At 43.5% G+C, this 16944-nt stretch overlaps 2 protein-coding genes across 2 annotated transcripts; one reads left to right on the top strand and one right to left on the bottom strand.

Moving 5' to 3' along the window:
* Nucleotides 1-2728: 2728 nt before the first annotated feature.
* LOC101778522 (transcription initiation factor TFIID subunit 5) lies at nt 2729-9969 on the bottom strand. Its single transcript, XM_004965664.4, has 19 exons — nt 9585-9969; nt 8679-8760; nt 8203-8281; nt 8008-8105; nt 7826-7882; nt 7453-7540; nt 7237-7346; nt 6993-7091; nt 6585-6736; nt 5837-5947; nt 5691-5760; nt 5573-5612; nt 5114-5275; nt 4937-5013; nt 4710-4826; nt 4254-4519; nt 3271-3366; nt 3101-3176; nt 2729-3002 (listed from the first exon to the last, which is right to left on the bottom strand). Exons 1-19 carry the CDS (start codon nt 9716-9718, stop codon nt 2952-2954), a joined length of 1965 nt encoding a protein of 654 aa, XP_004965721.1. The 5' UTR covers nt 9719-9969; the 3' UTR covers nt 2729-2951.
* An 829-nt stretch (nt 9970-10798) lies between these two features.
* Nucleotides 10799-13767, top strand: LOC101777996 (transmembrane 9 superfamily member 9). Its single transcript, XM_004965663.3, has 7 exons — nt 10799-11020; nt 11155-11319; nt 11444-11553; nt 11632-11740; nt 11828-11940; nt 12065-12218; nt 12364-13767. The coding sequence occupies exons 1-7, from the start codon at nt 10925-10927 to the stop codon at nt 13513-13515; spliced, it is 1899 nt and encodes a 632-aa protein (XP_004965720.1). The 5' UTR covers nt 10799-10924; the 3' UTR covers nt 13516-13767.
* Nucleotides 13768-16944: the final 3177 nt, after the last annotated feature.

Genomic DNA, 16944 nt, shown 5'->3' with positions numbered 1-16944 from the left:
TTCTATTTTTCCCCTACTAAACATGAAGATTTCTAATTTATTGTCTGTGACTAATTTGCTGAAATATCATAGTGTTGTGGGTCGAATTGTGATGAAATTGATAAAACGTCCCTGTATTTTGGACTTCATATTCACAATTGCGAATCTATGATGAAAACTGGCTGATCATTATAGATGGAGTGCCATCACTAACGTTATCTGAAAATGTCATGAAAAATGAAAAATTCGTCATGGATTACAAAATTTTTTGTCGCAGCAGTTGTAGCGGACCATAGCAGCAGTTATAGAGGGAGATTTAAAACTTGGTTTCAGCTTTCAACAATATATACTCCTATTACTTGATTTGTTTATGAAGGTCAAACGCAAAAGGCGACATGCATGGCGCGGATGCAGGTGCAGCGCGCACTGGCAAAGCGAGCAGCCGCAGGAAACGGAAGTGGCAGGCAGGGGCTTTGCCTCGTTCTGAACAGTTCACAGTGGCATTTGCTTGCTTCTGCAACTGCACGAGCAACAGGAACTAGGTGCGTCGAAAAGACAAGCTCACCAAGTGACCTTGTACTCGACCACCATGTCTTGTCCATGAGCAGCAACCCTAGGACTGAGAGAAATTACTGGACTCGATTTAGGTTCGGAGATTAAAGTTCAGTAACTGTCACGTCGAATGTTTAGATACTCTAATATCAAATATAGGTTAATTAAAAAACCAATTGCATAAATGAAGGTTAATTCGTAAGATGAATCTATTAAGTCTAATTAGTCTATGATTTGACCATGTGATGCTACAGTAAATATATGATAATTATAGATTAATTAGGCTTAATAGATTCGTCTCGCGAATTAGTCACGACTTATGCAATTAGTTTTATAATTAGTTCACGTTTACAAACATCCGATGTGACCCAAACTAAAAATTAGTCCATGATCCAAACATCCCCTTAACGCTACATGCTCAAGGAATTGAAACGACTGCTCCGGAGCAGTGTTTTTATGGTTTGGCCAGTAAACACGAGGCCTAATGCTGAGTGCCTAATGCTGGTCCGCAGTGACACTCCAATCATTTTATTGGAGCAATAATTCACAATGCTCATGGCTGTGACGTGCAACTGAGATGCAGTGACCGACCCGTCTAATCGCAATTAGTTTGCTCTCCTGGTCATACCAGTTAGTTAAGTTAGCTTAACAATCTTGTCTCCTCAAAACTCTCCCAGTGATTCGCTTCTACACATGGTGCAACCAGGACAGCACACCTTTTGTCCAATTCATCTGAAGCCACTTCATGGATGCATGCGCAGATGCTCCTACTCTGCAATCATGTCATGTTTCGCCATTGAACTCATGGGCCCTGGAGGTAGATAATGTGCCCTAGTCAAGTATGGTCTGTTGACCTATCCCTGTCGGCCTGTCCACAGATTGCCAATGCAATGGCTCTGTGTGTCCCTTTTCCTGAACAGCAGAAGACGGCGCGCCTAATTCCTTCCTCAGTATAAGGTTATCGTCACGAGTCTGCTAATGAATATAAACATAGACACGAGAAAGATGATGTGGTCCTGAAATGGACCTAAAAAATGAACGAATAGATGTCGCGACGACGACGATGTAGCATCTACACTGACGTCGCGTGATGTTTCTTGCTCATGGAAAGATGGGAGCATATCTCATCTTAAAGGAAGATGGGAATACAAATTAAGAGAAAGATCACCACAATGAGGTCATCCAAAGTGGTTCCTAACTTGTTGAATGTTCGATGCCTTGAGCCTTCTCCTTCAATTGATCTGATGTTGGAAAAGATGACAGCTCCTTTTTAACAATACTGGAGTTTCCATTTGTAAGACAGGGTTGAGGAAATGGTAGGGCCTACCCAGACGGTGTCCGGACTCCGGAACAGATGGAAACATGAGGACGACGCCCCACCAATTGGCCATGTGAACAGCGTTTCTGACGTCAACAAGCCTAGCCAGAATCGCCTGGACCACCGGCGCAGGACAGGGAAACGATCTTCACCACCAACCAATCGATCGAATGATTATCTAGTCTACTGTATACCATGACATGTGGGGCTCGGTCCTACGTGTCGTTGAAAAAGACTGGTTGTAGATGAATGGTACACCTCAAACAGTGACGAAAATATCACATCAGGTTGGATTCTGTCGTTAATCAGGCATGATGCCACAAAACCAACATGTTCATTGCAAATCTGACGCTTCACTTTCATGCCCTAGGCTTAGGCCCTAGTGCGAGACGCATAAATTTTACCTGGAAAAGAAAGTGTCAACCATGAAGTCTCCCATCTTAGGATGCAGGATGCTACGAATACAGTGCTTCCCACAGAAACACTATTTGGGCCACCAGATTTAGGGGGTGTTTGAATACTAGGTGCTAAACTTTAGCAGTGTTACATCGGATGTTCGGATGCTAATTAGGAGGACTAAACATGAGCTAATTATAAAACTAATTGCAGAACCTGTGCTAATTCACGAGACGAATCTATTAAGACTAATTAATCCATCATTAGCAAATGGTTACGGTAGCACCACATTGTCAAATCATGGACTAATTAGGTTTAATAGATTCGTCTCGCGAATTAGACTCCATATGTGCAATTAGTTTTATAATTAGCTTATATTTAATACTTCTAATTAGCATCCAAACATCCGATATGACATGTGCTAAACTTTAGTGGGGTGTATCCATACACCCCTGATACGTTTTCATCAGGTTTGACTCACTACCTACAAAATAATAATTTTACACGATGTAATGTAATTACCTAATAATGTTACAATATTACACTCGCGCTATGAAGTATCTGCAGTGCTTTCTGGTCACAGATCCCTTATAAAAATGTTAACTCTATAATAAGATCCACAGTCAAGTACACAAAATGTCAGCTTACTACTTGATGCCACAACGAAACAATTCCAGTTGTCTTCTAGAAAATATATAGCTTACGACTAGCTAAGCGAGAGCGCACCGGATGCAAACAGAAGATTCCTTCGAGAGAACTGCAATAACCAGAAATCAGTTCATTCTTCAGTTACACTGCATCATAGAAAACATAAGTTGAATTTAACAGTGCTGAAACGAGTGGAAAACTTCTCACCCGCAGGCTATAAACAGGAGTAGATTTCGTAGGGAGAGCTTTAAGAAGCCTCAGTCGGTTAGCTGAACCACCTTTGCTGTTTCAGAAAAGACAAGGTTGTTTTGACGTCCAAGTAAGAGAATGGAGTATATGCTGAATTGATGATCATGTTTATATGTAAATCAACTTACGTGTCCTCCGTCTTCAGGGCCTTTGTGCTGGAAGCGACATCCCAGAGTTTTACAGTACAGTCAGCTGATCCAGATGCAAGCATTGCCCCCTCACAGCTAAGACAATAACATGATATATTAACTATGCGCATACTTTACTGCATCGTATAATTAACGCTTAGAAAATCAACCAACGGCAGTCCTACATGGCATATCTCAGAACATCATGAACTATCAATGAAAGAAACAATGTACAATTTAGACCTTGTGTTGCAACTTAAATAAAGTGGAAAGCGATTCAAAAATAAAAGGGATAACCTACAGCAGTGTTTAATCTTAACACATTACATATCCCATTGGAATGCATTGGGATAAATCAATGACTGCATTGCCATTTGCTAAGGTTCTCCACAAAAGGTATGTTGCTGCTAGAGCAAGAAATCTCTAGTGTACATCCAAAAGGCAACGAGAGCTAAAACCAAAATAATACTACATTTTGAAGTCTGGACCCTATGTTTAGCCAATGACATTCAAATAGGACTGCAATCAGGGAGGAAATATGTTGTTTAAAGACTAAAGAGCTCATAGGACAAGTATCATATTTGATCAGCTAAAAGTCTAAGGCAAGAAGCAAACAGAGCAGCGCCATTTAGCTGATGCCATGACTCATGTATTCTGAGTCTAAACAACATCAAAATCTGTGAGACCAACACCAGTAATTTGAAGACATGAATTGCATGACCTTTAAATTACACAAGGGCTAAGTAAGTGATTAGCAAACTAATTTCTTGCTATAGCACTACTGATAATTATAACTTGAGTTAAAACTGTTTCATGAACCAGCTATGCTTGCCGCAGGACTGGCCAGCTTACCAAGTGATGCTTTTAACTACAATGAACCCTTACTCTTTGCGCAAGTTTCTATAACCTTTTTTTTTACAATTATCAGATCAAAATAGACTTGGGGTGCTGCTATAACCTAGAAAAGTTACACTAATGATTACCTGAAAGCAAGTGTCCACACACAAGAACCGTGTCCTAGCAATGGTGAAACACAGCGACCAGTTGAGAGATCCCACATCATGATGGTTCCATCTTCGTCTCCAGAGGCCATGTATCGTCCATCGGGTGACATTGCCAGTGATAAAACCATACTCCTATGACCAATAAACATCCGTATACATTCACCTGTCTGTACATCCCATAGTCTTACGGTTTTGTCGCTAGAGCCGGTGGCAATGTAGTTACAGTTTACATGCCACTGGACACACTGTTAAGCAAACAATTTGCAGGCAAAAGAAAAAAAAAAAGATCCGTCAAATCATGCTGGCATCAATACAGGACATTGGAAAAAACAAGTGGGTACTAAACACAAAAGGATTAAAAACACCAACAATTCCATCTAACCAAACCATAACTTTTCGAATGATACGAAGTTATAGGACCAGAAGTTCACTTACATCAACATCGGAAAGATGCCCAGCCATTATTCGCAAAGGTTGAATTTTATCCATCGACCAGATTCTAGCAGTCCTGTCATGCGAAGCACTAGCAAAGTAATGGCCAACTGGACTAAACTGTCATAAAAGTAAACAAAAGAAGGTATCAACAAATAGTACGGTGCATAATTATATTATTAAAATGTTTACAAATGCAAGATCAACATCTTAAATAGTTATTCACATACTTGGACATCCCAAACAGGGTAGTTGTGTCCTTTGTAACAGACAAGATTGGCGTTCAGCTTGGTGCTCCACAGTCTAACTGTAACAAATAAAGAGTAAGGATATAGTGCTAAATTTAGAAGATAATTAGGGAAAGGATTTCCTACAAAACGTACAAGCACTATGTCTAGGTATCTTACTTGTCGAGTCTGAAGATGATGATAGGAGAAAATCCCCAAATGGGCTAAAGGCCGCGGAATAAACTGGTCCAGAATGACCTTGGAATAGTGTATAGGGTCTTTTTCCCTCATCTACTGTTGATACGCGAACACCCTGAGATCCAGTCTCCCCCTGTGAACTAGCTGAAAATTAAAGTTTGCCAAATTAGCAAACTCCATCAGAATATAACTGGAAATATTTGAATGGCAGAATTATTCTGAAGTCAGACTTTCGCAGAAGAATATTGAAAAACTGTATAAAGCAGTAGTTGTAGTGCTTAGTGTTTGTAACTTAAACTGATTAAAATATTCAAAACAAAACATCAACATGACCTTGGCCTAAATTAGATGCAAAATTATGCATGTATTTTAGCATAGCAACACTGAGAGTACGAAGAGAGAGTGAAAGAATTGGTCAGGAACAAAAGGTGTCGAACTTACATGTTTTTCCTGATTGACCAATCTTTGACATATCCCAGACCTGGTGAAAGGCAAGGAAATTTTACCAGCTACGAATATAAATAGCATGAAAAAGAACATTTGACCTGAACGGACTGACCTTTACTGACGAATCAGAAAATCCACCCACAACCAAAGATCCATCGTGTGATATCGATGAGCAGTTCAATCTGTGTTCCACAGGATGATACTCAACCCAAAGTATTAACAGAGAAGTTCTAAATATCAAATAACAGTTATATTTACCCATTATGTGTATTAAGGAATGTGTAGAAGCTAACAGAGGGCAATGCCATACTATTCAATTGTGCACGGTTCCTCAGGTCCTCAAGAATTGATTGTTCAACTTCAATAGGCCTGAAACAAATACATAAAGATTTTCCATACGCGCATATCTCAAGGTTGATTACTTTGACAGATAAAGGTATGAACACAAAGTAAACCAGCAACAACCTCCAAACTATCAAGCAATAAGAATAGTGCACAAAAGAGTTAAGATTATTTTGAATCTATCAGGGCCTAATGTTTTTTGTGTCCTAAAAAACCCTCTTCAATTTCAGTTTGTATTCCAAAATAAGCAGTGACAAAGCCCAGGATCACAAGATTGGGGGGGGGGGGGGGGGGGGGGGGCAACTACACTAATTCATATGTTTTTCTTCATAAGATGAGCTAAATACTATAAGATATACTAGAGATTTAGTAGGAAAAAAATTGGGCCATGAGGGGGGCCATGGCCCCTGCCAGCCCCCCCTACTGGCTTGTCCCTGAAAATAAAAGTGTCGTGGTCACAGAATCAAAAGTTCTAGCAAGTAGATGTCATTCACATGTCAGACCTTGACCTAACTTTTCAGTTACACGAATAGCATTCTTAAACGAAGGCCTAAGGTTGAGGTGTTATTTAGGATTTTGAAATATTAGACAAAATAAAGACCATACATGAAAAATTGGAGGACAGTTTTCCATAGTTATAGCCACAAAGGAATTAGAAACATACGTCGTTGGAAGAGTTAGCTCCGGCTTCACTCGAGGTGCCACAGAAACCATGCTTGTTTCAGTTCTGACATTTTTTCCAGTTGCACCTACAAGCTTATCCTTTTTGGTCTTCTTATTAGAAGCACCTTGCTTTCCACCTTCTGCGTTTCTTTTCTGTGGCAAAATATAATGACAAAAATCTTATGACCATGAATACATGTATACACAGGAATACACTGCTAAGACACCAAAATTCTTATGACCAGGAACACTGGTATGCCCAGTGCAACTGGAACCAAGCAATGAGCATTTGTTATCAGCTACAACCTACAGATAGTGAAGTGGGAGGCACATTCTCAATATAAGGTTGATATTTCAACAGCCCAACAGTATATAGAACACATAATGTAAGAAGATTCTGATCCCTTGCCTTATTATCTTCTGCTTCAGCATCCTTGCTTTCAGCTTCAATTTTATCAGATTCTGCTAGCGCCTTCTCCATTCGCTCTTCAACGGAATCTTCAAGCAACTGGGAAACAAGAAGTGCATGAGAGCATATAGAGCAGAATATATTAACTTCACTGGAGACAACTCAAATACAAACTGTTTAATCTGCAATATTGACTATTCGATATAACTTAAGTGGAAAACAATCCAACTGATGCGTAACATACCCCCCAATGTACTTCCTTCTGATTTATCTGTTTTGCCAAGTCCTTACTTGTCCCAATCAGAGCAACAACATCCGCATCATCAGAGATTAATGAGGGCTGCCCAGGAGATACTGCCAATTGTACAAATAGAAGTGGTAGAGAAGACTGTAAGAAGTGAAAATGCACAAGTACAATGCATACCAGAAGTACTCAATTCAGCAGATCATGGAACCATACCTTCAAAAGTTATGTGCTGATTGATTACTCCCAGCACCACAAAAGCTTGTGTTTTCTGGAGATACTGGAGAAGCAATTGATATGAATACTGCAATAGGAAAATATGGTCAAACTTTTAGTTGGAGCAGCTGCTTTTTAAATAGGAACATATGAAGCTTCCAATAAATCATATTACTATAGCTATCAAGGAATGCAGGGGGAAAAGGTAGAATAATGGCGTGCGGCAACACAATAAAGTACGTCATTTTTACTATGATGTGCAGTATTTTATCTCCATAAAAGGGATCAATTCTAGTAAAAGAGCATGGATGAATTAAAAAGCATAATTCAAAACAATAGGCTAGAGATGAGAAGGAATTCGTAGAGTAGTTACCTCGCACATTTTAATTTTAAATTTATTTTGCCTTAAAGATCGGGCCAGTTCCATTTCCTGAAAATTATGACATGCAGAAGGTAAATGCACAGTTCTGGAATCTTAAGAAGGTAAAATCAATCATATAAAACAAGTGTTCATTTCAAATGGTATTGGCACAATGTGGGGAATAGTTAAATAACCTCCAAATGTGAAGGAGAGAGGACACCTTCCAGCTTCTGAAGATCCCTTGAATGCATCACTTCATGATCTTCTCGAAATGTATGGAAAAATGACCGAGCTACAGGATAGGAAAAGAAAGAAATGCCTCAATAAACTAAGGCTAAAAACAAAAAACAGCAGAAGTCTATACAATTATGCCCAACAACGAGAAATACCTTCTTGCATATGTCCCTCTGCCACTAGATCCATGAAGCAATGGATAAAAACTGGGTAAAGGACACGAAGTAATTCGTGCTACACAAAAAGATCAGAATTAAGAAACATTTATTGTATTGCCAGAATTAAGAAACATGAATTGTACTGCCAGATTTAATAACAGGAAGGTGCACCATAAGAAAAAGAAAGGAAAATATGATCATAAGTGGTTTGTGCACCACAAGCAAATACCCTTTCGACAAACTAGAATTGCATAAGTAGTCAAGTGCAAAACCACGCTCAGATGAACAGATTTGTGGTTCATAAAAGGAGGCCAAAAGTGTAAATTCGTGACTGAGAACACAAAGAGGATTCAAATAAAAGTGCTACTTGGAGCTAACAGAAACAAATGAACAATTTGGACACAAGGTATCAAAAGCAATCACATTTATTGGAGATGTGCATGTGAAGTACAAATTATCTACAAGCAACGCACCTTGTATTGATCAAGAGAACTATATGCCCATGTTCTTAGTTTACTATATCCATCATGGTATCTTGCCGGATCATTGTCAGACCTGTAATTGAAGAACATAAGCAACCGAAAAATGGTAATGGTAAGATCATAAGAGAAAATAGAAGCCCTTCAGAATCTGTGTATGCTAATGGACTAGAAAAATATTTGTGGGCAGATAGTGACAAAACAACTGATTATTGTAATATCGATCAAGCACCATTGAACCAATAAACAGACTGCTTTGCAAATTATCACATGCAAGCAGTCCAGAAAATGCAGTTTTCCACATAGCTACAGACAGCAGCCTTTATCAACTGGATGTTACAAAAAATTCCGGCAGAGATTTGAACATTGAATTTTCTGTTACTTACATATCCCTTGATTCCCTTCCCTTCCTGTCCAAAGATCTACTCCCTCCGTCCCAAATGATAGGTCATTTTCACTTTTCTAGATTCATAACTTTTGCTAGACATAGCATATATCTAAGTGCATAGCAAAATCTATGGAATGCCATCTGCAGGTGGCAGGCACTTGAAAACATTGGACCTTCATGGAAAACTGAGTTACCGCAATTTTACACCCCTTAACTCCCATAACGTTAGTGCCAATTCCTCCAACTAGACTCTCTAAGCTAATTTCCAATTCAGACGAGAGCACTAGGCAACAGTTCACATCCAGGCAAGCAAACTAGCCAAATCAACAGCCGAGCGAGGGCACCGAGGTTATACACTCCGAGCGCCCAGAAAAAAAAAGCACCAACTCGAATTCATTCGAACAAATTACACAAGTCCAGTAGCTTTCAATTTCATCGTAACGGAAGCTACCGCCACTGGCGGAGACGTCCTAGGACCCCACCTAGCTAGCTTGGGAAGCAGGCGAACCTACCTCTCAAGCGCAACGTCGGAGATGACTGAGGTGGAGAGGCGGTTGCGCTCCTCCTGCAGCGCGAGCTCGGTGAGGCGGAACCCCTTGCGCTGCAGGTACTGCTGCACCTTCTTCTCCATCTCCTCGTCCTCCATTGCCGCTGCCAGCGCGGGGGGAGCGAGCCGAGCCGGCGAGCTCTAGGGTTTAGGGGCCGGATCCCCCCAAGCGCGCGCCTGGTAGCGGGCCGAGAGCGGCTGGCCCGTGAGGAGGCGCAGGAGCAAGGCCGCGGCGACGGCGAGTGCGTGGCGGCCGAGGTCGTGGCGAGCGGACCTGGGCAGCGAGCGGCGCGGCCGAGCAGGTAGGTCGACGACGGCGCGACAAGCGGATGCGGCGGCGCGCGACTCGTGCCGGGATGGGCCGATGCGGCGGTCGACGCGTCGAGCGGTCGAGCTATTGGGCCTAACTGGGCCGTGTCCGCTAGAAGGGAGGACCCATTGGAAAACTGTTCTAGCGGTGGTTTCAGTCCAGCAACGACATCAGACTGACATGGCGATGACAGGTTGCATTCAGTTCAGTACTAATCTCATCGTAGCAGTATAAATCGATCTTAGCTGTTTTTTTTTCTCTGAGAAAATCGATTGTTAAATTCGCCTCCTCGTGGGTGAGGAGGAAAAACTGAGAGCATCTAGGGGGTGTTTGGGAAACACCTGTTAAAGTTTAACACCTGTCACATCGGATGTTTGTGATGCTAATTAGGAGTACTAAACATAAGCTAATTACAAAACTAATTGCACAGATGGAGTATAATTCGCGAGACGAATCTATTAAGCCTAATTAGTCCATGATTTGACAATGTGGTGCTACAGTAACCATTTGCTAATGATGGATTAATTAGGCTTAATAGATTCGTCTCGCGAATTAGCACAAGGTTCTGCAATTAGTTTTATAATTAGCTCATGTTTAGTCCTCCTAATTAGCATCCAAACATCCGATGTGACACTGTTAAAGTTTAGCACCTCGTATCCAAACAGCCCCCTAGTAACCTTGCAGACTTGCAGTAGCATCTGATTCAGAGGATAACCGAGCAAGTGACCTTTTAGTGACACTCCGAAGTCAAAGTCAAAGTCAAAAGGTTCGAGTCTTGCGTTTGCGTCATCACGAGCTGCGTCTGCCGATGCCAAGCAAGCGACACAAGTCAAAACTCTCTCTCTCCCGTGCTGGCCCACCGCCGCCGAACCTGACGCTTCGTAATCCTCCGGGCCGGTCGTCGCCGACGACTCCACTCTTCGCCCGCTTCTTCCCCTTCCCCATAATCTCTTCTGCCCCTGGCACACTCCTGACCTCACCTCCCACAAACGGAGATGGCCCACCCGGCGCTCCTCTTCCTCGTCCTCGCATGCGCCGGCGCGGCCCGCGGGTTCTACCTCCCCGGCGTCGCCCCCGCCGACTTCCGCAAGGTCTTGTCTTTCTCCCTCTCTCACTCATTTCATGATCGGCTTGATTGCTCTTGCTCAGGAAACTATCCTGATAATGACGAGTCATTACTCCTCACGCGCTGGGTCTGTGTGTGGTTCCTGATGGCTGGTTGCAGAATGACCTGCTCGCCGTGAAGGTGAGCCAGCTGAGCTCCATCAAGACGCAGGTGCCCTACTCGTACTACTCCCTCCCCTTCTGCAGGCCGGACACCATCGTCAGCAGCGCCGAGAATCTCGGCGAGGTGCTCCGTGGCGACCGAATCGAGAACTCGCCCTACGTGGTAATTCTGCAGGATACAGTAGTACTGGAATTTTAGTGTTCCACACCATACACGGATCCACCTACTGTGAGCTGCTTTTGCCTGTAATTAGCTCCCTGATGTTTCGGTTGTGCTTCCGATGCAGTTCGAGATGATGGAGCCTAAGCTGTGTCAGATTGCGTGCAAGATTGTTCTGAGCCAAGAAGGAGCAAAGGATTTCAAGGAGAAAATCGACGACTCCTACAGTGTAAACATGTGAGATGCTGGCTGCAGACTGCATAGATATTCAGAAAATTTGATTAGAGAATGAGCCTTTGCTTTTGTTGCTCGCAGGATTCTTGATAACCTCCCTATGGTCATCCCAGTTAAGAGATTGGATAAAGAGGCACCAACATTATATCTACAAGGCATGCATGTTGGTGTCAAGGGGTGGTTTGTAGGGGTGGGTTGATGATCTTCTCGCTAGACAGGAATACTGATTTGTTCATCCAATGGCAATTGTCTTATGATTTGAATGTGTTTGATGCAGAGAAAGGATTGGAGTTATTTCATTCACAACCACTTATCATTTCTGGTGAAGTATAACAAGGATGAACACACAGGTCTCGCTAGGATTGTGGGCTTCGAAGTTAAACCGTACAGGTTCGATATTCATCCCGCAGACAGAGTGTTGAGTTTCTTTGTGAAGTTCCCGAGTGATGATGCATGATGTAATTTTACATTTATTTGATGCTTGCTTTGTACATTTATTATATATATGCTGCAGTGTTAAGCATAAACCCGATGGTGATTGGAAGGGGAATATGACACACCTTAAAACCTGTAATCCACACACAAGGATTCTAGTAATGAGCTCTGATAGGCCTCAAGAAATAGAGGCAAACAAAGAGATCATTTTCACCTATGATGTTAACTTTGAGGTAGTTCCAATTCTTCTACTTGCCAAGTTGATTGTATACAACCATCCCCGTTATTGAGACCTAGGAGTCCTATGGTCGGATTTTTCATTGCAAAGTTTAGATTTCCTGACCTTTTCATTTTTGTTCACATGCTTTCTCAATGCAGGAAAGTGATATCAAGTGGGCATCACGCTGGGACACTTACCTTAGCACGCCTGACGATCATTGGTTTTACATTGTGAATACTCTTATGACAGTCCTCTTCCTCTCTGTGATGGTTGCCATGATCATGCTCCGGACTCTGTACCGTGACATTTCCATGTACAACCAGCTAGAGAACCAGGAGGAAGCACAGGAGGAGTCTGGGTGGAAGCTTCTCCACGGCGATGTGTTCAGGCCTCCTGTGAATGCTGACACGCTGTGCGTGTACGTGGGTACAGGTGTACAGTTCTTTGGAATGCTGCTTGTCACCTTGCTGCTCGCCATCCTGGGGCTCCTGTCGCCTTCAAACCGTGGAGGGTTCATGACAGCCATGCTCCTGCTCTGGGTCCTCATGGGCCTGTTTGCAGGGTACTCTACTGGACGCCTTTACATGATGTTCAGGGGCTCAGAATGGAAGAAGGTCGCCATCAAGACGGCCTTGATGTTCCCTGGTGCTGTGTTCCTAATATTCTTTACCCTGAACATGCTCCTCTGGGTCGAGAAATCCTCCGGGGCTGTGCCAGTCACCACCATGTTCGCACTGGTTTTCCTGTGGCTTGGAATCTCTTTGCCACTAATCTTCATCGGCAGCTTCCTCGGGTTTAAGAAGCCTGCCATTGACGACCCGGTGAGGACAAACAAGATACCGCGGCCGATACCGGAGCAGCCATGGTACACGAATCCAGCCGTCTCGATATCGATCGGAGGCATCCTGCCCTTTGGCGCGGTGTTCATTGAGCTCTTCTACATCCTGACAACAATCTGGACGCACCAGTTCTACTACATGTTTGGGATCGTGTTCCTCGTCTTCGTAATCCTTATAGTGACCTGCGCAGAGATCACCATTGTGCTCTGCTATTTTCAGCTGTGCAACGAGGACTACCGGTGGTGGTGGAGGTCCTACTTGACTTCTGGATCCTCTGCAGTGTACCTATTCTTGTACGCCGCATTCTATTTCTTCACCAGGCTGCAGATCACAAAGGCGGTCTCCGGCATGCTCTTTTTTGGCTACATGTTCATCGTGTCGTACGCCTTCTTCGTGCTCACTGGCACCATTGGCTTCTACGCCTGCTTGTGGTTCACCAGGCTCATATACTCTTCAGTGAAGATTGACTAGGAATCTATAATTGCATCACTTTACTGTCGGCTTGAGAAGTTAGAGGTTGAAGGTGGGAAATGAAATATGATGTGAACGTAGCATGTTTATATTCAGGAGTCTTTAGGAGGTTTACGAATTAATTCAGTTAGACTGAAAGCTTGATTTCAGTAACTTGGTGCATGCGTGCATCCTTACCCCACAACTTTGTGTTCAATCAACTGATTAACTACATGTTTCTGTTGCAGAAATGCTGAATAATCTCACTATCCATGATGAGCATCTCACTGTAGTCGCCTTTTTCATGCTATAATTGATGCAATCTACAGTGTGTTACTTTGACAAAAGTTGTAGGGCAGAATGATGTTTGAATTAAAAGTTCATCATAAATCTGGTAACATCGAGTTATGTTTTTTTACACTAAGGGCATTGCCCGAATTTCATAACATCGAGTTATGTTGTTAGCTGTATATATGATCTTGCATTTAAATTTATATCTAGGCTACTTCATATCCGTTTGCAGCGTGCTTTTCATTTGTTTGAGCTGGTGGGAAAGCCCCTCAGGCTGCTGCTGCAAACAGAAAAGCTCGGCGCACACCCTCTTGCAGCCTGTCGAAGCGTTAAGTGGCCCATGGGAGCAATGTCAGTATGCTCAAATTTCGGGTCAGCCCACTCAGCAGGCTGCGTGAAAATCGGTCAAACAAAAGGTCTCGGATCGGATGCATTTCGTTGTCCAAATCCACATCATGCCAAGGACCATCCCAATATCGATTCAAAGATGACTTGGCGAATGGCGACCCTGCCAAACTGCCACAGATTTCGCCGAACCACGAGGCAGCGCGCGGGGCTGGCACGCAACCCCCGCCAACAAGCTGCCGGCTTTCGGCCGGTCAAACAAAACACTCAAACAGCACGGAGAACCGATAGTCCGGCGCATGACGATGGCTTGTACCAGCATCTCGGCGAAAATGCAGCGCCTAGTGCGCCATGGACAGCTGCGCCGCCGTTCCCTAGTGGCGTGCGCGCACACCTGTTCGGCTGTTCCTGGAGAGACGCTGAGACGGCGGCACGTTTGCATCTCCCCACTGAGGCCACTCACAGCTCCAACGATAATCATACTTCCAAGCGTCTTTGTTCAGGCTTGACACGTCGTCAACACAAAATCTAATCGATCTTGTGAGCATATAAGAACAGTACCTACAGTAGTATCGGTGTTTTATACCCGACAACCTACCGATAGGGTATCTCGAGGTAGTAGATTAGTTGGTAGAGGATCGTCGGATCTGTAACTCGAAGGTAAAAGCGAGGACACAAGACAAAGATTTATACAGGTTCGGGCAGCTAGAGAGCGTAATACCCTGCATCCTGTTTGGGGTGTTGTATATTGCGCCCTACACTTGGGTGTTATTTGGTGTTGAGGATTTTGGTCCTCTGTTGTGATTCTATGAGGTCTTCGCCTACCGATTTAGAGACCCCTACCCTCCTTTATATACTTTAGGAGCGGGATTACTAGTTGGTTACAAGGAAGAGTCCTAGCAGGATTACATGATATAAATCCTAATAGGATTACAGAGGAATCCTAGTAGGAGTCCGTCTTCTTCCTTCCATGCAGGTACCAGGGATATATCCCCGACAAGCCCCCGAACGCTTCATAATCGAATGCAGCAGTCTTCGGGTACTTTTCAGATCCTCGCCGAGTAGTTTAGTGCTTCTCGAGTTCTTTGTCTGGCTGAATCTTCAAAGTTCTTCAAAGCTGCCATGAGGCTATAGTGTGCTCAAGCCCTTGATCGTTGATTTTGTAATCTTCATTTTTTGAATGTGATATGGAGGGCGGCGGAAGTCGCACTCCATATGGAGTAGCCCCTGAGCCTTAGGATGAATCAAAGAATCAAGCTGAGGGTGTCGTACATACATCTATAGGCCCACCAGAAGGTTTGGAAAGACCTAAATATAGGGCTGGATATCGAGACGTATCTGACATAGAGGCTATAGCGCAAGACGGCGTAGTCTTCGTGGAAGACAGAAACTAGTCGAGGATTAGAAAAAGTACTCGTAGCATTCAGAGTAGGACTCGTCTAGTCGAATCCGACTAGTATTCTTGTAAATCAACCGACTTGTAACCCTACCCTCGACAATATAAGGTAACGCAGGGACCCCCTCCAAAACAATTCAATCCAACCAACACACAGGACGTAGGGTATTACACAATCTAGTGGCCCGAACCTGTCTAAATCGTGTGTATGTGTTCCCCTTCGAGTTCCTGATCTCGGCAAGCCCCATTAACTAAAACACTACCTCAGGCACCCCCTCGGTAGGTTGCCGGATCTAAACACCGATAGAGGGTCAATAAAATCTTAAATCTTCTTTCTTCATCTTGAAAAAATCAACTGTTGGGTGTAGCTCATCAGCCACCGAGCCTTGGAATGATTAAATAACTAATCCGATGGTCTTCAGTCTTCACGCAAGTCATCATCCGAGTTGTATTGCGGCGTCCAGCCCCTGAGCTTATGAGCTAGGTGAACCGTAGAAGCCACATCGAGTAGTTATTAGCACTTAACCCCCGAGCTTGGAAGCTAGTTGAGCCACTTGAGATATTCCGAGTAGTAATTGGCGCTTAACCTCAAGTCTGAGAGCCAGTGAGCCATTATAGGTACGCGGAGTGTCCTGGAGAGTCGTTGCCGAAGCTTGACCTGCAAAAAGAGATGCATACATTATGTAGCATGTTTGTAGAATATTAAAACTATTGAAATTGATTCAGTGATGAATGTAATGTAAATATTGTGTGTCATGCTCTTGTTTCGGTCATATTTTTCCCGAGCAGTTAGCCTATTACGTTTAGGCTCCCAGTCCCTGTTTAGCCATTGCCACTGCGTGTGAGATCTTTGTCTCGTGTACGCGTAATAGCACTGCTGCTACGGAGATCTTTGTCTCATGTCCTAGCGTTTAGGCAGGACAGAAGATCCAAGGCTTTCACAAATTGAGGCGTGTTCTGCTCGAGGATATTGGCAACCGCTAAGAGAAGACATTTAAAATAAATAGTCGGCATTGCAACAAAAAGACGACGCGATTGCACTTAAAGTAGTCGTTGAGACTTTTCTACCTTTTGGCGAGAAGAGCGTGTGTTGCCGCGCATAGGATTTGTGCCTCCTTAGGGTGTAGCAGCTGCGAGCCTCCAGCACTCAGTGCACCAAACTTCCGTGGCAGAGCCTCCTAATTCGGTGTACCAAGCCTGTGGTGGAGCTTCCGGAACTCACTGCACCAAACGCGTGGCGATAACCTCTATAATTCGGTGTACCAAGCCATGGTTGTCGGTCAACATGCCCCAAGAATTGAAGCATCCCCACATAAGTAGAGACTAAATATGATACAAATATCAGTCCCAGGAGGCTGATAACATATTTATTCAACAGATAGTTCAGAAACCGTACAACTCCCGAGGGAGTGGGCGCG

The sequence above is a fragment of the Setaria italica genome, chromosome IV (genome assembly GCF_000263155.2).
Source record: "Setaria italica strain Yugu1 chromosome IV, Setaria_italica_v2.0, whole genome shotgun sequence".
In the NCBI taxonomy this organism is placed as follows: domain Eukaryota; kingdom Viridiplantae; phylum Streptophyta; class Magnoliopsida; order Poales; family Poaceae; genus Setaria; species Setaria italica.
This window is presented reverse-complemented; position numbering and strand designations above follow the sequence as displayed.